The following is a 22,888-nucleotide window of genomic DNA, read 5'->3' as shown; positions in this document are numbered from 1 at the left end:
AGTGTTTGAAACCTCTTAGCAGCAGGGCCATACATACATAATGTTCAACTAAAATTTCAAGCTAAAACCCCAGGGCTGCATTAGGCAGTATTTAACACTTGGAAAAAAGACCGAAACGGTGTCAGACCACTGCACTGCCAATTACATATCCATGCAAAACACCAGCCTTCACTCCTGCTGTATGCGTTGCAAGCTTCTTTGGGATAAAGTTTGGGGTTTTTGCTCCAGCACCAGCTGTCAGATCTTTCCTACATGTAGAACAAAAGGCGGTGGACACAGACCAAATGCATGGAATGGCTTCTATAGGAAAAATCAAATAGTTTTCATCAGCCTCACACAGAGAGGCCAGAGTCTGCATGGTGAAAAACATGAGGTACTGAGAAGTTCAGCACGTTCAATTGCCTGCTGTTTCTCAAAGCATGAAGACTAAAAGACACTTGGCAAAATCACCACCCACATGTTGAAGACAAACAAAACCACAGATGGATAATTAAGTACAGATCTCAGTGTCAGGACCAGACAAAATCATGAATGGTGGTTGTCCTGGGTTCAGCAGTAACAGCCATTTTAAGCAAAATGGCCTTGCTACAGCTCCTACCTCAGAAACTTCCTAAGCTAACGTCGGGAAATAGGCATCAGGTTAAACCACTTCATGTAACCCAGCACAGGCTAGCCACGTGTTAGGCTATCCGCATCTAAATTTCAAATATTAAAAAAAAAAAACAACCCCATAACAAAAAGAAACAAAAAAAAAAATCCATGAAATTCATAGGATTAGTAAGATTATCTCTACTCTTCTGACTGAACTTTTCTTAGAAGCTGAATGTAGAAGCTATTGCTATGTCCAAAAGAAGCAGAAATAAACTTTGCTCTAGAAAGGACACATACTTCAACTTCAGAATTTCTAGGCCTCGGTCACTCGCAAAGTACACCCGATATGCTACACAGAGAGTCTATACCCTGGAGAGGTAAACCAGACTTTTTTCTAAATGAATTCTGACACCAATTCAGAGCTGCAGAAGAGAAGCTGGTATTTCATGCACGCATTTTAGTAATTTGACCCACATTCATTTAAGTACTAAAAGTAACTTTTATTAAAAATAAGAATAAATTCTCTTTATAAATACAATCATTACTGTGTATACAATTCTCTTCAATGAACAAACAGTATCCAAAATCAGTGGCATTTATATAAAATACAATACTAGTTTTTAATTACATACTTTTATACCTTATTTTGCAGGCCTAAAAAGGTATGAATGATGCTGGGCTGTTTTTTTTTCAAAGGACAGAACGGTATTTACAAGCAAACATGATCCAAACAGCACACGCACATTCAGGGTACGCAAACACTCGCACACGAACTGCAAGTCGCACTTGGTCTCCCCTACAACAGATTATTTCTTCACAAAAAGGAGACCTGCATGACAAAAAGGAAAACAAGAGTAACAGATATTACTAAGCTATTATTAAAATTTTCAATTACATATGTACATTTTTTTTCAACTGTGACTAACCCTTAAATAACAATAAGCGTCATGAGTCTGTCACTACAAATAATATTGTTCAACAGTGCAAGGGCTGTTGCCTTGGAGGAAAACAAGGCCATTGCTGATCATTTGTAACAAGTGCAGAGAAATTAATTCCTCAATGTTTAATTTAACCCATGAGAAGTCTATCATCACTGAACTCAATGTAACATAAAACCTCTGTAACCCTGTGACCCATTACGTACACAACTCTTCCTCCAGTTCTAATTTAACAAAATCAATTTTCTTTATATTTCATAATAAAAAAAAGAGTTGCGATTCACAGTTAAATACTGTTACTTTTAACATACACATGTATGTATCTCTTTATATTTAAACTTACCGAAGACATGTGGCAAATGCTCTCCTAGCATTTCTGTATACAAAATGGATAGGAAACCCTTTAAATGTGTGACCATCAGGTACTGCTCTTCTTACAGCGTCCTGAAACTCTTCGTTTCCTGCAGAAATACTTGTTGCACGTTCGAGCTCATAGGCTGCTAGCGCCGGTGACAACAGGTAGGATAGATGGTCATCCCAAACAGTAGAAAGGCCAAGATCCTGTGAGGCAAATCACAGAATGATGACAAGTGTGCAGAATGAACATTAGGCTATGACTAAGCTTGTATATTGTATCAATTCAAATAAATCCGTGACAAATCTTTAATTTGTAGTTAATGGACGAGAAGCAGTATGATTTTGATACTGACTCACACACAAGCTGGAAGAATCAAACACCACCACCAAAATATCAAACATTGAACAAGAAATTAAGTACTAGACCAAAACAAGACCAGCAGAGTTGAAACTAGATGTTTTAGCTACAGTATCTCTGCATGAAATGTAACAAGGTAGTGCATAAATACATAGCAAAAATATATGAGAAAGAGAAACTAAGATTCATCTCACATTTTTCACAATTGTCTCTCAGGGAAACCCACTTCTGAAAAACCAGCGCACAGCAGCTCCCCAAAACACATACAGATACATGTACCTTCCTCCTACCATCCCACAAATGCAATGAGGGAGAAAAATCTACCCCATTATGTGTTCAACATCACATGAGACTCATACTCTGAGAATGCCACCCCAAAGGTTGAACACTGTGCGGCAAAATAAAAACTAAAACAACCAAAAAACCCAAACATTAAAACCAGACATAAGTTATCAGGGATTTAAAATATTATCTCCTCCATATCCAGCACAGGAAGAGTAATTTCTGGCACATTACATGTAAAAATTCTGATATAGGACAAAACTTATTTCTAGAAATACCTTCAGATTTTGCAAAGCAGTCAGAGTAAGAACATGGAAGCTGAAAGCCTGCTTTTATCTAGGAACCAAAATCATTTGTGGTGGATAGGCAAAGCCCACCATCAACTAGGTCTGGTCTTCCTAGCTCTTTTACAGACCACTCACAGGTAACTTGCAGGTGCCAGTGAGCTGAAGATTGGAGACACAGGAGATGCAAAGGCAGGGTGAGGGCAAGAGCCCACACAGAAGGCTACCAATCACCACTGCAAACAGTAAGTATGATATCTAAACTAGTTCAGTACAGTCTTTCCAAATGATTTTTCAATTATTTGACTTTTCACATACCACATTTCTGAAGAAGCTGATGGAAAACATGCTGCAAAGATACAAGTATGTTGAAGTAACAAATAGCTACCTAAAACAAGTGAAAACTGCAAACCCATGCACCTTTATTACCGCAACAGATCAACCACAATCTTTAAACAGTGTTACCTTTCTGTGTTCAGAGACCAGTAGTCTCAGCTGCAACTCTATCTCGTTGCTTGCTACTGCAGCATCTAGTGTGGAATCACACAGAGGAGGGAAAGGGGGAACTGAAGATGTTGATCCAGGAGGACATACAGATTTTATTGCTTCTCCACTCATAGGTTTCCATTTAGATTCATCATGCAGGTCAAACACACAGACCTCCACAGCATCAGACGGCTGACAATTTCCAAAGAACTTTTGATGGTTGAAGACACAACCTATTGTGCGATATGGATACAGTGGCTTGGGTTGTTCAACTAATGGAGGGTCATCAGGCTTGATAGGTCTGTGGATGTACCTAACCAAAAACATTCAATTTCTTATTAATATACCTTATTTCAAGGCAAAGTAAAAATACTTAGATAGGTCAGATACAAGCCATCTCTCTTTCTAAAACTATAAGCCAAATTTGTTAAGTTTGGGGGTTTTTTTTGACTCCCAAAATGGCATTAATTTAATTACAGAAAAATAATTATACACATTGTGGAAACATAGCATACAATAAACTAATACATCCCTTTTTTTTCTTTAAATCTAGACAAATAAGCTGATTAATTGAACTCAACAGCAATTAAATTTTGCAACAATAACAATATATCCATACAGTTTCCCCACTATTCATCACATTTGGAGAAATACATCTTCAAATGCTAATCACAGGATACACAAACAGTGTCAAAACAGAATCGCTAATTTTCAACACTGGATATAACAGGTTCCAGAAGCTCCAGAACTGTATGTGCCCTTCTAAAATTACTCAAGTGAGAATCTCAGAGACTTGCAAAGATTTTTGCAGGAGAAAAATGTATATTACATTATACTAACACTGATTTCACAGATGAAGTAAGTTAAAAAATACGGGTTCCTAAGCGATAATGTCAGGTTTTATCTCCTTTTTCACAAATGGTGGCAGTGACAGCTTCAATGGCAATCAGCTACTATAAGGGTTGCTATACAGTATTAAAGCCAGTGAGAACTGCATTACAAACTGTGGAAATATTTCACCTCACACTGAGCCAGTTATTTTCCAAACAAAAGCAGTATACAGAAAAAAGATTCAAAGGCAAAACTCACCTGGATTACATGACAGTTACATGACAGGGTGTAAAGATAAAAAGCAAAAAAAAACCCAACAAATATCCCATGAAAACCTCAATACGTTGTTCACTTTGATAATTTATTGTTCGCTTTTCTTATATTCCTTTTACTCACCTATGTCCTGTTAAGCTCTCCCAAAAAGTAACTGTTCCATCAGTTCCAAGAGTCATTACCCAAGTATGGGGGACTCCTTTTCCTTTTGTTCCAACACACACAAAGGCTTCCAAACCAAACCCAAGAAGAAGACTGCACAGAAGGTTAGCATGATCTTCACAGTCACCCTAGAGAGTAAACATTAGTAAACTGGTTTGAGTATTAGGCATGGATAAAATCTTAAAGAAAAAAAAAAATAGTGGTATTTCTCTAACCATTATTTAACACATCATGTTTCTCTCTTATTTACCTAAAGCATGTATCAGAAGTTGAGCTTTTAAGGTTTCATTTTTCTGTAACAGAATAAATCTATTTAAAAATTAATAGTGTATGTTCAAATGATAGACTATATTTTTTATTCAAATATCATTAAAGCTAGAAAACATCTCTTATGATTATAAAGATACCTTCAAGTATTGCAAAACCAGAATCTATCGACCCATGAAGACAAAATCCATACTTTAATTAAACATAAAAGCGTATGTAAATAAGGCAAATACCTGACGTAGTACTAGAAATTAAGTGGTTTTTTCACACAGTTAGGAAATTTAGTCACTTAGTAAAATGTAATTCTACTGTTATTTCACTGCCTTGAATGTGTTGCCAAAGTTGAGAAATTCAACAAAGATAAAACAACCTCCCTCACAGATCTAACTATAAAGCAGCTGAAAGTCACTTGTAAAGTTGCTTTTCCCCTCAGTCAGAAAATCCATTTTTTTCATAAATACACTACTACCATTGATAATTCACAGAAAACAGTTTCTGAATATGATGTCTAATACTCTTTGTCTCAAGTCCTTCACAAACATTAGCTGTAAAGTAAGAACAAAAACTCCTCGTGCAACAAAGCCTTCATAATACAAAGCACAGCATGCAGAAGTGGAAGCAGAAGGCTTTCAGTGTTCTTGGATGTATCTGTTCATTCAACAGATAACACGATCTTCCCCTACAGTAACGTACAAGGGAAATATGCAGGAAAGTAGGTTTAACCAAGTTTCTAGTGAACTTGTGTTCATTTAATAATGCCATACTACTTTCCACAACAAAAATAATAATGATCCAGCTGGTGTGTAAGGGGCTAAATTCAGCTATTTTCTATACAGCTTTCCACTTCTGCCTTGAAGGAAACCTTTTCTCCGTGCCTCCAAACACAACGGCCCTCAAACTCAAAAGTCACTATCATCATCCCATCTGAAAGCCAGCAGGTAGCAAGTGATGCCTTTATATGGTACCTACGCATGATATGATATGATATTCAGAGACAACAGCTAAAGCCTGTTCTGTGAGGCCTTTGAGACAGATTTAAAACCTGGGACACAGCTCCTGCTGCCAAGAAGATGACAACTTTTCAATACAAACGCATCAGCGGCATTACTTTTGAACACAGAAGATTCTCTATGGCAATGAAAAGCTTCGACCACTCCAAAGAGGTATTAAAAGGGATTGCTATTACTTTTAGCCATACAACAGAAAAGCTATGATCCAGAATGAGTTACCATTTGTTTCATTTATTATAGTCTCATGATACAAATGTCAAATCACCAAGAACTAGGTTGAAACCATTAGTAAAAATCCCTATCTTGCAAAAATGGAATGTAAAGATTGTCAGTATGTTTTAGCCCATCTAAAAAAAACAGCAAAAGAGACTTTGAGACTTCAACTTTTCCTGGATTAGTCCAGAATTTAAACCAGTGTCCTACACACTAGCAGAGGTTCACTGAATTATATGGGATCTTAGAAAAGCAAATGAACATGAACAAGCTCATTGTCAACCAGATGTATTGAGGAATGGACCCCAACAATAGCAGTACAGAAAGTCTGTTCCAAAGCCTTGTTGTCTATTTAACATCTGTTTCTCTTTAAAAAATATCTTAAACAAGTTATTGCAATATAATTCTCCAAATTTTATTTAATCCATGTATTTGCAGACTGTTTTAAATCACCAGCTTCAGTTAGAATATGATACCACCTACTGTGTCACACAAGGACTATTTTCACATACCTTGTTTCTACATAAAAAAGCAAGAAGGGTGCACCACTGTTCTTGTTTGCCACCACCTCCTCCGATGACAGGAGCTCTTTCGTAACCCAGGACACTGACAAATCGTGCTGCTTGTCTAGGTGCGTCTAGCAACCGGCCTGCTCGAAGTGGTCTGATGTATGAACATACTGGATGGTTTACTCCATTTTCATCCTGAAAATGTAAAATACAGTTATTTATCATCCATGCAAACATCACAAAAGGTTCATCTCAAGACTGTCTTCTTTGCAATGGGATATATTCTCCCTGAAATAATATCACTCAAAAAGTATTAAGACACAAAAATACTTCTGAATTAAGACACAAAATCATTACAGTTAGATTCTTCTGCTTGTTCTGCCACTTGTAAGGACATTCTGGACTCGATATTCAAATACCTGGAGCAGCACAGGCTGCAATCCATTTTCGTAAATGGATGACAAACTGTTCATGCTCCACCCACTATCAATTTCCACATTATCATCAAGCAAAAAACCAAACCATAACAAACCACATACACCCCCCCCAAAACCCACAACAAACCCAAAAACACCCCCCCAAAAAACAGCATTAAACACTCAGGAACTGACCTGAGTTTATAAGATGTCTATTTGTTTCTGAATTTGAGTACTCTACCCCTTGTCATAACACCAAAAAACAATAAAATTTACTCCCAAGAACATAACTAGATTTATATAAATTAAGATAGTAATAATACTAAGAATTTCTAATTTATTGGGAAAATGAAAGAATGACTGGGAAAAGGTCTATTTTATTACGTGCTGCAGGGAAATACTCTGAGTATCAACTATTAAAACTTTTTCAAGAAGTACAGAAATCTTTCTTACTTGGCTAAATTTTTTATGAACTTTTATGTTCATACATATAAAAAAAGGAATCAAAGCCTTTTAAATCTCTGCAGTTTCATGAAATGATGGTCTACTGTAGATTTCTGGGTGCAGAAAGTAGAATACCATTAATTCACACATTGCTTTATTCTTGAAATAGGAAAAGTTCCATTTTTACCTCATATCCCCAACCAAACTCTCAGTTCTAGAATTCCCTATCTAATTATGTATTTGTTTCTCAATATACTGTGCTCTGAAACCCTCTGTTGCTTGTTTTGCCCCCACACAGAGTAACTTTCAGGTGGACAAAAGGCTGGGATGGGACACAGCCAGGACAGCTAAGCTGAATTGACCAAAGGGATATTCTGTATCATACAGCATTACATTCAGAGATAAAACTGGTGGGTGTAGGGAGCCAACTTCCGAATTCATCCCTGCTTGGAAACTAGCTGGCATCATCCTGCTGGCGGCAGGTGGCAAATGACTGTCTTTGCATCCCTTTCTTCCCACTCGTCCTTCCTTTCTCTCCTTCACTTACCAAACCATCGTTATCTCAACCCATGATTTTTTCCTCACTTTTGCCCTTTCTACCGTCTCCCTGATCCCATTAGGATGGAGTGAGTGACTGGGTGAGGCCTCAGCTGCTGTCTGGGATTTGAAAGTTCACATCACTACTGAACACTCACAGTATAGCCAGAATGGAAGTTGCTGCTTCACTGAAAAGTATGCACATATCACTTCAGGATGTTACTTTGAGATAATAAGCTACTGCACATCATCTGTGCTAAGAAAACTGCTACTAACAAGCTAAAGTCATAGCATGAAAAATCCAAGGATCATACCATTTATTTTACTGAGGAACAATTACCACGGAGCAATTGACACAGTAACTTATTATCCTACAATAATTATGTCTATTGTTATGAGACATTAACCAGAAAGACTGTTTTACAGATCACACAGAGCTCAAATATGGTGCAGATATGTTCTAGTAGATTTAGTAAGCGCATGTTTTGTATTTTATCTGGTATAAAATTTGTCTGAAATAGTTTGCATACATAAGTTAAGTCTTGGCCATTTGTGAGTCTTCAAGGAAAAGACTAAACAGGCTTTATGACCTCTTACACCAGAGGCAGTTGGAGCAACCCTTCTGTGGCCATTATGCTGTTAAGCTTCAGTATAGAATCATAGAATAGTTCAGGTTGGAAAGGACCTTAAGATCGTATAGTTCCAACCCATATCATCTAGTTCCAACCCAAATATATAAACAGAATTTACAAATTTCTTTTTTTTGCATGACACACCACATGTTGCCCAGATCTGAATGTAACCACATCATAAATCTACAGAGATTTTATATACATACAAACCTCACAATAAATCAAAAAATAAGAAGGTAACTTACAGATTTGCTATAGTTGTACAATTTACAAACCTGTGCAAAAATCTTTACTAGCCTTGTGTTGTGCGTAGGCCTAATCTGTAGGTATTCTCTCCACCATTGTTTAGCATAGACAAGAAATAATCGTTCTTTTTCTGCTGTTTTCTGACGTTCCAAAGCAAACTGCAAGTAAGAAAAACATAACCAATCACATGTATATGAATTCCAAACAGGAGAGAGAAAAAAAAAAAGGAAAAAAAAAAAACCAAAACAAAGAAAACCAAGCCAAACAACATAATAAGTACATTAACACCAAATCCTGGCATATGTGAAATAAACCTTAATATTTAAAGTGTGCTACACAAATACTGAATAATAGTATTTTTAAATTAAAATCCAGTGAACTAAACCATCAAGCTACATTTCTTGTTTGTAGGCTTGTAAGTGAAGCTTGACTGAAGTAATGTTCATCTGAAGTGATGCATTTCTGCACAGAAGGACTGATGAGCTTTTGATGTGCAGAAGAGCATCTCTATGTACCTTCAGGCCAACATTTACTGGCTTTCCGGGCAGAATAGCTGACTTGAAATTATTGTTTCAAATTAGAAAGAGAGCAAGAAAACATACAGTACTTGAGGAAAATAAGGTATATTGCATCTTTCTTATTTTTCTTCTTAAAGTTTTGATACAGGTAATAGGAAAAACTACTAAAGTGTTTTTTAAAACTACTTTTCAAAGTAATGTTCAGTATAAACAAAAATAGTTTAAAAAAAGGTGATTATATTTAAGTTTAAAGGGAAAAAAAACAAAGTAGCAAACATTCAAAAACCCACAGCCCTCAACATCTACAAGTAATTCTATACTAATTCGATACTGAGCTTCCCCTCCCCCCCCCCCAGTAAAAAAGTAAGTAAGCCCTCCCAGAAATTACTTACTTGAGTATTAATTACTTCTAGAGACAGCGTCTTATCAAGTTGTGGATACATTTCCAGTCGAATGTTTAAAACACCAGCAGAAACTTTCGATTCTGTACCTTTGAATCAAACAAAATTTTGATGAATTCTCTCAAAATCAATTTACTGAAGACATTTCAACCAGACAGGAGTAAATAATTACAAGAAATGTTAGCCATATAATTACAAAAAAATAACTAAACACCTTTAAATACATGCAAAATAAGCATCTTTATTTAAATTTCAAACTCAAATGAGGCTGTAAGAAAGCATAATATGGCAAAAAAAGCAGACATTATGTGAGGCAATTATGTGAGATAATTATCCAACGCCCTTGTCCTGTTTTTGGCTGGGATGATTTTCTTCCTAGTAGCTTTCCTCATAAAGTAAAATATAATAACAATGCAATAATGTTATTATAATAATATTGATAATACTATAATGAAATAGACAGATGAAGGAATGAACCCTGCCTCTGAGGAAAACCAAACGACCAGACACAAACTGATGCACAGTACTACACTCACTGACCGATGCCCAGCCCATCTCCAAATAGTTATTGGCCCCCCCAGCCAACTCTCCCCAGTTTACATACTAGGCTTGATATTCTATGGTATGGAATACCCCTTTTCTAAGGATGCCTGATAGTGATTTATGAGTTGAACTAAAATTAAGCTACATCATAAATACTGCTTTAAGCTTACAAGCAAACTCAGTACCCAGTATTTTAAAGCCATCATTACAGCCTTATTATTTACCCTTACCTACACCCAGGAGTTCAACAGCAACATTTGTTATGCCATTCTCTGCAGCCAAGACAGATCGCCACTCCAAGAAATAGGATGCTACTAGTGTTGTCTCACCAAATGTGTCTGTTTTGATCAGCACCATATGCACTGGATCACATATAGATAACATAGCGGTTGCATCTACCATTTTACTTCCATCACCTGCCATTATTAAACCAAGATAAGACAGCAAGAATATTATCATCCTAAATCCTCCTCAGAATTAAAAAAGTACTCATTTATACTCATTGAATACATCACACTTTAAGAAAAATCTCCTGTCCAGAAGTGTAAGCAATGATCCCATCTTAAAATCAAACTCAGTTTAGGACCTAGCTACAGAGAAATTACAGTTAATTTACAGAGGAGATAAAAAGATTCCTATAGCTGAATACTCAAATGTAACTGCTTCAACTCTACAAAAATTAAAATGGAATTAGCATTGAGGAAAATAAGGAACATTAAAGGACCATTTATGAAAAGCAATTGAAAAATATTCTTTTAATAAGTTGGAATGCATCACATCAACTGACTGTACATCAGTATTTAGGAAACAACTTTCCCTGTAATTAAGCTTCACTCTACAATATGAGTATCTCCAGGAGCAGTCAAATTAACAAATCTGTTTTTCTTTGCATCTGTGGTATATTCACTCCCTTGTCAACTGCAGTAACTCTGCCCTTCTCTGTGTTTCCTGACGTCCCATAAGCTACCCTGGATTTTTACAGGATTCAGTGAACATTCAGAAGTCTTTTCATAACATACTTAACTTCTATCATGTTCCCTGGCTACCAACAGAAGAACAGTAATGCAGGCTGTGGATGACTGACTTTTGCACAGGTGTTTGCAAACTGAACTCACACTGAAGATTTCCTTCCACGTGATGACAAATTTACATTTACCTTCTTCATTTGTCAGCACAAAGTTCATTAAAATCACAGCCACCTTAGCTGCGACTATCATTTTACTGTCAATTATGGATCAAGCTGGTCAAATTCAAAAAAAAAAGAGGAGGCCAGAGTAGAGAAATACCTAAAAGTGGTATAATCTAATACAGCAATCAGTTTTCTGAGGAACACATGATAAAAAATAGGAAATAAATCCACTAAAGAGCAGTAAACATATTTCACAAAACTCTCAAGTCAGAAAAAACCCCAATACATCAGCTTTAAACCCACAATATTCCTTACCTAGGCTATCCTTGTGTACTTCAAGTAAAAAACCATCATGAAAATCTGGGTCACAGGCACAGGCTACAGGTTTAGAACGGAAGCGCTGGTTTCGAAAATGTAAACACAGGGTGAAGGTAGAACAGATCTGGCCAGGCAGAGGCTCCGGTTCCTGAAGATGTTCCAGAAAAGCTTTTCCACCCAAAACCTGAAGGTAAAGATACCTCCGTGTTGGGTCAATGTTAGCTGTAAAGCGCAGCAATAAAAATGAAGAGACTACAAACAGATCTTAGGATGCATGTTAAATATCAGTTAACTAATAGGACACTAGGAAAAAGAAACTTTTGAGACAAGTGCTTAGGATAAAGTGATTTTACAATGTATGGAAGTTATCTTCATGTAAAATAATGAAATAAAGAAATAAGTAGTATTTTATGTGACACTAATTTCTGCTGCTTACATGAATTTACTTCCTCTATATAAGCAGGAAGAACATCAACCTTTATGTCAGTAATGGATTACTAATTCAGAGTCCAAAAGTCATAACTTCAAATTTCTCTCAAAACTAGGATCCAAATATTAAAATAAATAAGCAACATACTTTTTTTCAAAACTGGGGGTTCTCTGTCAACGAAATGTGTTGATGGTTTTGGAGCTGAAGTCCTCTCCTTTTCATTCCCGTCCTGGAATTACAATTAAGACTTTTTTTGAGGAATCAACGGATGCAACAGTGCTCTTACGGCAGTCTTCCAAAAACTAAATAATCCACTGTTTCAACCAAATGCCATTCCTCAGGGATGCCCCATTCTAGTATTCAAGATGCAACAAAACTGAACAAATATTTCTGATGTAGTATTACCATTAACCCAATTTTAGCATATGCATTAAGCTGTTCTGCTTCTATTATGTCACAAATCAGTAAAGCCGTTATAAACCTTTAAAAGTACCATGTTTTGACTTCGTTAAAAGTAAGTCAGTAAGAGAAATGACCAAAAATATTTTAACTCTTCAAAAGCTACTTACAGTTACAAATTTAAGTTCCTTCATAACATCATCAATGATTCCTCGTTGTCTTAAAGCTTTTATCAGATCTTCTGTGGATAACTGCTGATGCTCAGGTGCTAACTCTTCACGTATAGTCTCAGCAAGAACTTCTCTTATCCTGCCATGGACATCCATCTGAAAGAAAATTCACTATATGCTACGAACACCTGCTCCTTCTAAGGTAGCAGCTGTAACTAAACACTCACTCTATTCTCTAAAATCTAAGTCTAAACTTATTCTCCTAGGAACACAGAAATAACTACACCAAAACATTAACCCTTTCAGAACTAATCAAAAGAGTCACTATCTCACTAAAGCTCTACCAGTTACAAAAGTTATGGGCATACAGAACCTGAGCATTTTCACTGCTCTTGACAGTATCCCCTGCCTTGAACTTCCCTCCTCACAAAAAGATCTGCAAATCCATCTATTATAAAATGGTTGCTGCCTTCCTCAAGATTCAAACTTAGGATAATAGCTTCTTATTTTTGTTAAATAAAAACATTCTAGTGTGAGGTGTCCCTGTCCATGGCGGGGGGGATGGAACTAGATGATCTTAAGGTCCTTTCCAACCGTAACCATTCTACGGTTGTATGATTAAGGTGAAAAATACCCCTTTGTGTACTCATAGGTAAGGTGCAAAAGCAGTAGATCTCCACAGCAAGCTCCCCCTGTGCTCAAAGGGAAGTTAAGAGAATTTCTGTTCTTCACTTCCACTGCCAAACGGCATGGATTTGTAAAGATGTTTCTCACACAAGAAGAACGTTACGGCCACAGCCACCACGCCTTGAAATTCTTCGTGATGCAAGAGTTAAAGAATTCATATTTATTTTCCTGTCACTTCAAAAACAAGCCCCAGGCCCAGGGTGCAGACCCCGCCGCCGACACTGCTGCCGTCCTCTCTCCCTGAACGGGGCAGAGCCTGACAGAGAGAAGCAACGGGGAGGTGGCCGGGGACGGGCCTCGCCTCATCTCCATCTCCCTGTAGCCCGGTAAAGAGAAAACGAGGGAGAGGACCGGAGGCAGTAGGAGACGGCGAGTGATAGCCCGAAAGCGGGACAGCAGTTCGACGGGGGCACGAACTGTCGCGGGCCCTCCTGGAAGGGGGCGCAAACGCCAGAAGGCACAACAGCACCTGGAAACCACAAGTAGGGAAAATAAAGCAAGGCGACGGAGCTAACACGCTGCATACCCTACCACCGCCTCAGCGGGCACTGCTGTCACTAAGGGACCCACCTTGACGAGCTGCTGGTGGATGATCTGCTTCAGCTCGCAGGCTTTCTCCGGCGGCAGCGACATGGCGGCAGGGCAGCAGCAGAGCCTCAATGTTCCTCAGTGGGGAGAAGGCCGAGGAGTCGCGCGCCGCGGACAAGGCTCCACCCCCAAGCGCCTTTCCAACAGGCACCGTGCGTGGCGGGCGGTTACGGTCGTTACTCCCCGCCCCGCTGAGGACAGAGGCGCAGCGCTCGTTGCGTTCTCCTTTCTTTGCCGGCCGGCATGTTTGTTCCTTGCGATCATGGCGGGCCTTCCGCCACCTCCGACTTTAAAGGCTTCACTCTGCTCATGGTGAGATGCGCTTCTGCTTCCCCCGCCCTGCCCTTAATGGGCTTGAGGGGGCGCTGCTCGAATGGGCCACCCCAGAGCGAGCGAGCGAGCGGGGCTCGCCGTTGCGCTGGGCCCGGGCACTGAGGGCTCCTGTCTGTGCTGTGGAACGCGGGCGGGGGCTCGTTTTTTTGCCTCTCCGCGCCTGAGGGGCAGGAGGGCTGGGATGCTTTGGTTTCCTTCTACCCTGCTTGAGGTTGTCCCTGGTTACTTGCCCGCGGGAAAGCGGAAAGGTGCTGGGCAGGCGATTGTGGTGTCGTTGTGTACATCTTGCCGTGTGTTTTGCCGCGTTAAAGAGGATTTGCAGGGGTCTTTTCCAGAGCTTAATTCGGTCTCTTCTGTTTCCATCGGTTTCTCCCTCCTCAGCTGCCCGGCTTTTTCTTCTGTTAAGCTGTTGTGTGCCGAGCTATAGCTATATGCTATCTCTCTAAGATTAAAATGCCACATGTCATTTTACAAGTTTTGTGGTACCTGTGGGTCGTCACTGTAATAAAAAGCTTTTCTTTTTTTCTTTTCCTTTTTTTTTTTTCTTTTAAATTTAGATGAGATGTACGTTTCCAATGAAAAATTCCTTGTTTCTGCTATATTTTAACCGATCAGGATTGTTTTAGGAAGTGTTTTAATCACCTTCATACATGGTATGAAATCAATTTAAGGTACTCTACCTGAGGTTACTTTGTTTATTGTGAGGTAAGAGTTCTAGTGCAGGCTGCGAAGTAGCAAACCATTGTTTTTCTTACCAATGAGTCGCTTTACTATATTACCTAAAGGCAACCTTATCACTTTCCATCGAGGGCTGCACAGCCCGGGATGACTCTGCAGTCTGCACGGGAAGTCATTCCAGATCAGGTGGTGAGCAACAGGAAACAGATCCTTGCTGGTTTTTGTGCCTAGGAGTATCAGGCTATTGAATACTAGCTATTTTGTAAGAATACTTTGTAAGCGCTGTTACTTCCTCTTTCACCGTGAGCTTATTGGCATCAAATACGGCAGCAATTTGTAGATACAGTTTATAAATTAGAGGGAGGCAACCAAAACTTTAGTTGTCTTCCTGTAATAGTTTCTGTAAAAGGACACAAGCTCTGGAATTTGTCTTTCTGTGCCATCATATTAGGTCAGTATCTGCCCGGATTGGTGATAAGCTATAGCATTTCCTATGTAATGCGTCCAAGATGACCCTTAGCATTTTCATCCTTAAAAAATTAAAAACCAACCTGCTTTTGTATATGGGTCAATCTGAGATTTGTAGGTTCAATATGTAATATCAGCACTACCTTTAGGTGTCACTTGAGGCCTGCCAATCTCGGCATTAGTGGTTTGAGCATCTTCTATCTACTCTGTATCCAAAAAAAGAGAGGAAGGAGACAAGTTTTAAAGCATTTAAGTTTACAGCAAGACAGGATTATTCAGAGAACTGGCTAGGATGTTTTTTGTGGGACAGTGTCCAAAATCTGTATTAGCAGTCTGCTAAGGAATAGTCACTTTTGTCAGAGGATGACTAGCCCCTTTCAGAAATCATGTTTGACCAGAACTGAAGTAGTTTAAACTTCTACTATTTGAAGAGCATCTTGTATTGTCCATAAAACACACTGTAATTCAGTAACTTCTGTTACTTCAGCCAGCAGTGTCAGTGGGAAATGTTGGTCAACTGGCAATAGATCTAGTGATTTCCACGCTTGACATGACTAAAATTGGTTACTTCTACACTGATTGCTTGGTGCCAATGGTTGGAAATAATCCATATGCAACAGCAGAAGAAAACTCAGTGGAGCTGAGTATAAATGCTGAAGGTGAGTATTGAATGCTGAAAGTGGTTATTGAATGCTGAAGGTATTTGCAAGCTGCAGAAAGTGCAAGAATGTCATGGGGGTTTTTTTGTTGTTACAAAAACTAACGTCAATAATAACAACTTCAGTAAGTAACAGATAAAAATGTATTTACACTTCACAAAGGAAACTGTTTTAAGTTATTTTGGATAATCAATTCGACATACGGAACCAGGAAGAAATGTTGAATTTCAACTGTTTACAGTGAAGTCAAAACTCTGGGTTTAATCCAAAGCAACATAGAGTCATAGAATCATAGAATAGTTAGAGTTGGAAAGGACCTTGAGATCATCTAGTTCCAACCCCCCTGCCATGGGCAGGGACACCCCACACTAAACCATGTCACCCAAGGCCTCATCCAACCTGGCCTTGAACACCGCCAAGGACATGAAGTGTACTTGGAGAAAACTGCTAGAATGCAAGCTGAAATGTTCATGTAGAAGGACATTTAGCCTTTCTTTTTCCTCTTCCTTCTTTCTCACCAGTGTTTGCCTTTTTTTTTGTGTGGTGTTTCTCCCTCTCTCCCCTTCAAATTCTTAGTTTCTTTCCCTGTATTGATCATTGCATTAAATAGGTTTTTTTATTTTTTCTCTCTTAAATCATGCAAGTCTCAGAATAACCTGTCAATCTTTGCAAAGCTGCATAATGAGATTACCCAAATTGTTGCAGGAGGTAGATCATCATATATTTTCTTCATTCAGTCTGTTGAATTTATGACAAGTGAAGTCCAGTTAAGACAATGCTCAAAAATAAGTATTTTTAACTGACAGCTGGAAGGCTTACTATCCTGAGGTTTGTAAATTGGATAAATCTGGATACTTCTAGACACAGATATCTTTCTTGCTTTCTTCTTACAAAATTTAATTATTTCCTATTGTAGTGTATTCGTTACCTTCAAAGAAACTTGTAGTTCTGCAGATCAGATCACCATTCATAAAGGTATGAATGTGCATTGATTGTTCTTACTTCACTCTTCATTTTGAATAGTTTTGCTGGCACATAGTTTAAATGGCCTAGCAAAATGTTTTTTCTGCAATGTGCTATGACACCTTTTCAGCTGATGTGATTTTAGCTGACAAAAGCTGACATCCACATTTATTGAGGGTTGAGGTTTTGTTGTTTTTCCAAGCCCAAGCACAGTCCACCTATGTTATTAATAGTCTTAAAAAATGGTCTGGGATTTGTCTTTTTTTTTTTTTTTTTTTTTTTTTTTTTTTCCAGTCTTTATTGGGTTTGTGTGTTCTTTTATTGCAGTAGCTTGATTTTTGGAGTCAGTCCAATTTAATTATTTCACAGTGTTCTATATTAATTTAAACTGCATTCATTATGTAAAAATGAAGAACTTAAAATTACTTATTAATTGGATAGTGGCTGTAATTTAAAATAAGCAGAATGCCGTGCCAAAAAAACCGACAAAATATGCTGCAATTTTTAGCAGTTGAAAGTGTGGAAAAATCCTATGTGATCCTACTATCTCACCTTACTGTAAAGCTTTTTCTGTTGCTGTTAAATGGCATACAAAACGAATGGTACTGTTGTTGTTAACATGAGCTTCATGATAATTTTCATCATTATACATGTAGTTTTGATGAAGTAAACAACCAGAGTAATCCTCTGCTTTTTAAAACTATATCTAACATTGAAGAATAAATGGGTATGAAGAAAAATTTACATCACTGCTAAACATTATATGTAACAGGTACTATTGTCAGCTTTTGTCTTTTTTGGTTTTTGTTTGGTTTTTTTTTTAAGGCACAATATATTTTTCACTTCTTTATTCTCTTTCATTGTATTAAGAACAAGTACAGGCCATTCTGTCAAATGCTGCTTTCTTGGGTGAAAAGCAGCAGATGTGCCAGAGTCGTTCTTCTGTCTAGCAGCCATGCATATCAGCGAGATGATGAGCAGCTTCTTGGGTATGTTTGTGCCATTAAAAGACCTAATTAATGTTTCTGTTCTTTTTGACAAACTGACGTATTTCCTTCTAATCAGTACTTTTGGCAAGGTTCTTTTGCTTGCCTGTGTACATAGGTCATAAATAATGTATGATTAAAACATTATGTTACACATCTCTAAACTTTCTTAGTTGCTGCTGTTGAAAGTATTGAGCAAAAGGCCTGCACTGTCAGGCAATAGAGCCTCAGTTTTACCTTCTTAATTGTGGCTGCAAGCAACCTCAGGGATTAACTGCTAACATATAGGTCACAGACTAGATTTTTAACAGTTCATCAGAATATTGATTAGTTTCTTACCTCCTCTTTGTTATTCTGTATTTTGAAAGTTTAATATAGTAATTTATTTAATATAGTTTAATAGTGGAAGTTCTTATTTGTTGGGAGTTAACTCCAAGGTTCAGATGATACGTGTTTTTATTAAATGTTACTCCTTTAAAAACAAGCATTACTTAGTGATTGAGGACATCAGGACTGGTGATGTAACAAAAGCAAACAAGAAAAACCCAGTATCTTTGCAAAAGACCAATTGTTATCCTCAGGCTGTATAAACGTGTAGGGCTGTAGAGGAAGTTTAAGTACATTCACATCACAGATACAGTAACCAGTGATATTTGCATCCAGTTGCAGAATAGCCAGCTAACATGCAGTGAAATGAGAGGGACTGATGGTTATTTGATGTGGTCTGAGTTATAAGTTGTGGTCGTTTAACCCCTCTCAGCACCAGAGAATAACTGTGTTACAGCAGATTCACTAGAGAGTGAGGGAAGTGCATTTAGAATATACTTAAGACTTGACTGAAGTCTACATATATTTCTGGTGTGAGTTTATTAAAAGTACTGTATCATGGTAAAGTCCAAGTTTACCCTAACAAACTTTAAATTAATGATCTCTTATCTGAAGGAAGAAGAAGCACATTTTGTTTGTAAATCATTTAGCAACCATGAGGAGTTCTGCTATTAATGTGCGTACATATCAGGTACTTGCCAGTTATTTGAGCCTCTAAAAAAAGAGTACCTTAGTTCTCTTTGTGGCAGAAAATTGAGTAGTTTGTACTGTTTTGAAGCTACATTTTAAATTTGATTTGAGAAAGAAGGGAATGTCAGTGCAATTCTTTATTGCAGGTGTGAGGTCCTCCACCCTTCAGCTTCTTTCTGTCACAGTGACATTGGTAGTGTCTTTTATTGTCAGACTGAATGTATCCTTGATTTGTTTCTAGGACACCACTACGCTACCTACTTACACCTGATCTTGAGAAAGCAGTTGGAGGTCTTATGCGGGAGCTAAACTGGAAAGAAATGGAGAAGGTAGCAGCTTACCCTGGAATAAATGATACAGAAAAAGTACTACATATTCCTGGAGGTGGCATCACAAAACGATTGTTTACTGAGAGGTAAGTTGCCTTAAGCACAGAAAGGTATCAGAACTCTCATTTTTAGTACATGGGTAAAATTATCTTCTAAACTGTTATGGTATAGGAAAAGTCCTAATAATAAAATATAATAATAATAATAATGGGAATATTGTGACTAAGGTAGTGATATGCAGCCTGCAAAACTGCTGTTTGAAATGTACTGAAAGAAAAGGAATGATTATATCAAAGTATCTCTATAAATGCCCCACCAACACAAAAATGCAAACTAAGTGTGTAAAAAAGGTCCTGAGTAACGCTTGCATGACATAGGCTTTCTGCCTTACATAGCAAAGAACAAATTCAAGACTAAGAACATCAAGTGTGAAAAAGCAATCAAGGAGGTGTGGAGAGGGGAAAAAAAGCCCCACCTTTCTATATATGCATACATTTTTACTTTTGGTTTGGGTTTGGGGTTTTCTTAACAAGCCGTATGCAATTGTTGTTGCTCTTAATGCATAAATATAATTGTTCTGGACCTAGAAATGAAATAGAAATGCCCGCTCATTTTTGTTGCAGCTGCTCAAAAGGAATCCAAATGGCAGTTCTTTTGAAATTCTGCTCAGAAGGGGACAACATACCTGATGCATTTGCTCTTGTTAACTATCTTAATGAATGGCTCCAGTTAATTAAAAGTGAAGTAAGTGCTGTTTTATCTAGAGTTCTTGCATTTGTATCTTATAGCCGTTATTTTAATTTTTTCTTCAATCCAGGACATTAAAAATGTTACTCAGCTGAATTTTAAGAAAGTTAAAAATGTATTGGTTGGGTTCCTTTTGGTACTTGGTCGTCAAGCATATGCCAAATTAAAGATACATTTTGTTTCAAACCTCACTGGAAATTTTCCCACCTGAATAAACAAACCTAAACACTAATTCTTTTGTTTGATAGCTGGGGGAGAAAATTGTGTAAGGGTTTGGTTGAGTTTGAACTTCCAGTCCTCTTCTCTAAAGCGACCCATGATAATATTGGTACTTGACATGCTGCCTGTTATTTTAATACATGTGCCAGAGATAGAATTGCATCATTACTATTTAAAACTTAATGAATTATTCTGATTCTCTTGCAGAGCGATAATTCCACAGATACTTCTTCACAGTGGAAAATACCAAGTTCTTGGCGCTTACTTTTTGGCAATGGTCTCCCACCTGCACTCTTCTGATCAATTTTGAACTCTTCTGTAAGTCACATGTGCAGTCTCAAATGTCCCTTGAGAAGTTATTAGTCATTGCCAAGCAACAGCAGCTTACTTTGTGTCTGCATTAATTCTTTATTTAAGAAAAATTCCTTTAACATACATGGGTAGTAGCTAAAGAAATGAAGGTGATTTTCACAAATTGACCAAAGAAATACATTTTGTACAGTTCTTTACTGAATAACTTTGGTTGATCTTTTTTTGTTTGTTTGTTTCTAATAAAATATTTTTGAAAAAACCTTTTTCTTTGGTTAAGTGTTATTGCGATAGAAATATTTCTGGTGCACCTTCTTCATGTAGCTGAGAACTTGAGATTGATGTGCAGGCATAGATCTTCCTTATGAAGATAAAACCCTCATCTTCCATGTGAACTGTGGATCTTAGCCTTTTTTCCCCAAGAAAACCTTCCTGGTGATCTAAGGGAAGCTCAGAAGTGATATAGTTCTGCTTTTGTTTCCCAATACTGTTCTTGTAACTTAACCTGGTGAGACTGCAGGTCTGTTGGGCCTTCTTCTGCAGTCTGCAGGAGACAGCAGCCTGTTGTATCTTTTCTGCTCTACTTCCATCATATAATTTCTGTTCTGCTTCCAAGGGCTGCAGACTAAAGCTTTCTAGGTAGATAAGCCTTCTTATGCTGATCTGAGGAGGAATACAGTGCTCTGAAATACAAAGGAATTAGACCATTGCCCTGATAGCGGTCAATCTGGTATCTGTGTATTTTATAAGCTTAGTCTGAGACACCAGTTGTGTGATGCAGAATTCATGCATTTAATGTTTGTAATAATGCTTCTTGTGTTATTAAGCTATGTGTTCGATTTTGGTCTTTTGGAAGTACTTGGTCACATCAGATTATTTAAAAGTAACTTTAAATCTAGAATTTCAGAGTTGTAACATATGAATTAATACACATGACACAAGGCATAATTTTAAATATTTAGTCTGCTAAATATGTGGGCTTTTGTTTGGTTTGGGTTTGTGTTGGGTTTTTTTTTGTGATGTGGTCATAGAATCATAGAATAGTTAGGGTTGGAAAGGACCTTAAGATCATCTAGTTCCAACCCCCCTGCCATGGGCAGGGACACCTCACACTAAACCATGCCACCCAAGGCTATGTCCAACCTGGCCTTGAACACCACCAGGGATGGAGCATTCACAACTTCCTTGGGCAACCCATTCCAGTGCCTCACCACCCTCTCAGTAAAGAATTTCTTCCTTATATCCAATCTAAACTTCCCCTGTTTAAGTTTTAACCCGTTGCCCCTTGTCCTGTGACTACAGTCCCTAATGAAGAGTCCATCCCCAGCATCCTATAGGCCCCATTCAGATACTAGAAGGCTCCTATGAGGGTCATGCCAGGGGAAAAAGTCATGAGGAAAGGAGCAGCAGCAATCCTGAAGAGATCTGTTAAAGGTGTAGGAATAAGATTCAGTGGTCAGCTTTGCTTGAGAACTTGTGCCTGTTGGTAAAGAAGAGCAGTTCAGTGAATGTGACTGATCACCCAAAGGATGCCATATTACTTGTCTTTTCAGGGTTTTGAAGTGAGAATCACAGTGAATGACTGTCAGAGAGGACTAATATTTGAGTGAATGTTCAGTTACTGTTCTTTTGCCACAAAACAATAAAAAATTTAAGTGTTTCCTAGTCTTAATTCTGCTTTGCAGAAGCAGATAATGCAGAGCAAACTGAACCATGGAGAGTTGGTATGTAAAGCAAACACTTTTGTATGTCCAAATGTCTTAAAATGGAGGTAGTCAGTCACAAACCTAGGTATGTGTAGAACGATTACCACAAACTACTGGCTGCTGGTGTTAGGAGAACTAGAAAGGTTTCAGGATTACTTAATGATGTCTGTAGTGGTTTGGTTCTGTGAAGGTTTGGATTGTATTAACACTAATGCTTCTTAACTCTAAATGCCATGCTAGAACTGTGCCCTGGGTTCAGCAGCAGCAGTCATTTTTTCTCCTTCTTAGTAGCTGGTGCAGCGCTGTGTTTTTGACTTTCAGCCTGGGAACAGCGCTGATAACACAGATGTTTGGTTTGACCAAGGACTTTGTGAGTCTCATGCTCTGCCAGGGAGGAGGGGAAGCCAGGAGGAAGCAGGGACAGGACACCTGACCCAAACTAACCAAAGAGGTAT

The 22,888-nt window shown here is 38.0% G+C and overlaps 2 protein-coding genes across 8 annotated transcripts; one reads left to right on the top strand and one right to left on the bottom strand.

Moving 5' to 3' along the window:
* Window positions 1–1,186: 1,186 nt before the first annotated feature.
* Window positions 1,187–14,151, bottom strand: CEP76 (centrosomal protein 76). Of its 2 annotated transcripts, XM_080611006.1 has the most exons (12): window positions 14,002–14,147; window positions 12,745–12,900; window positions 12,323–12,404; window positions 11,743–11,967; window positions 10,529–10,714; window positions 9,747–9,844; window positions 8,866–8,994; window positions 6,565–6,756; window positions 4,524–4,690; window positions 3,276–3,609; window positions 1,873–2,090; window positions 1,187–1,420 (listed from the first exon to the last, which is right to left on the bottom strand). In XM_080611006.1, exons 1-12 carry the CDS (start codon window positions 14,062–14,064, stop codon window positions 1,282–1,284), a joined length of 1,989 nt encoding a protein of 662 aa, XP_080467132.1. In that variant the 5' UTR covers window positions 14,065–14,147; the 3' UTR covers window positions 1,187–1,281. The 2 variants fall into 2 exon arrangements, with proteins under 2 accessions (XP_080467132.1, XP_080467133.1); XM_080611007.1 differs by lacking the exon at window positions 12,745–12,900 and having other exon boundaries at window positions 14,002–14,151.
* PSMG2 (proteasome assembly chaperone 2) lies at window positions 14,119–20,973 on the top strand. 6 transcript variants are annotated; one of them, XM_080611011.1, is made up of 8 exons: window positions 14,209–14,331; window positions 14,910–15,005; window positions 15,986–16,157; window positions 17,074–17,132; window positions 17,991–18,109; window positions 19,365–19,538; window positions 20,076–20,196; window positions 20,626–20,973. In XM_080611011.1, the coding sequence occupies exons 2-8, from the start codon at window positions 15,003–15,005 to the stop codon at window positions 20,716–20,718; spliced, it is 741 nt and encodes a 246-aa protein (XP_080467137.1). In that variant the 5' UTR covers window positions 14,209–14,331; window positions 14,910–15,002; the 3' UTR covers window positions 20,719–20,973. The 6 variants fall into 6 exon arrangements, with proteins under 6 accessions (XP_080467135.1, XP_080467137.1, XP_080467139.1 ...); XM_080611013.1 differs by having other exon boundaries at window positions 14,910–15,057; window positions 20,626–20,972; XM_080611012.1 differs by lacking the exon at window positions 14,209–14,331 and adding an exon at window positions 14,358–14,600.
* Window positions 20,974–22,888: the final 1,915 nt, after the last annotated feature.

Source organism: Psittacula echo (genome assembly GCF_963264785.1).
Source record: "Psittacula echo genome assembly, chromosome: 2".
NCBI classification, from domain to species: domain Eukaryota; kingdom Metazoa; phylum Chordata; class Aves; order Psittaciformes; family Psittacidae; genus Psittacula; species Psittacula echo.
This window is presented reverse-complemented; position numbering and strand designations above follow the sequence as displayed.

Excerpts from the sequence above, each read along its gene's own strand:
- PSMG2 (XM_080611009.1), top strand. The coding sequence starts at position 14,263 with ATGTTTGTTCCTTGCGATCATGGCGGGCCTTCCGCCACCTCCGACTTT. Across the intron at positions 17,133-17,990 it reads TCAGATCACCATTCATAAAG|AACAAGTACAGGCCATTCTG; the intron begins GTATGAATGTGC and ends CATTGTATTAAG. Across the intron at positions 20,197-20,625 it reads TCCAGTTAATTAAAAGTGAA|AGCGATAATTCCACAGATAC; the intron begins GTAAGTGCTGTT and ends ATTCTCTTGCAG.
- CEP76 (XM_080611006.1), bottom strand. The coding sequence starts at position 14,064 with ATGTCGCTGCCGCCGGAGAAAGCCTGCGAGCTGAAGCAGATCATCCAC. Across the intron at positions 10,715-11,742 it reads AGTACACAAGGATAGCCTAG|GTGATGGAAGTAAAATGGTA; the intron begins GTAAGGAATATT and ends TAATAATGGCAG. Across the intron at positions 6,757-8,865 it reads TAGTAAAGATTTTTGCACAG|GATGAAAATGGAGTAAACCA; the intron begins GTTTGTAAATTG and ends TTACATTTTCAG.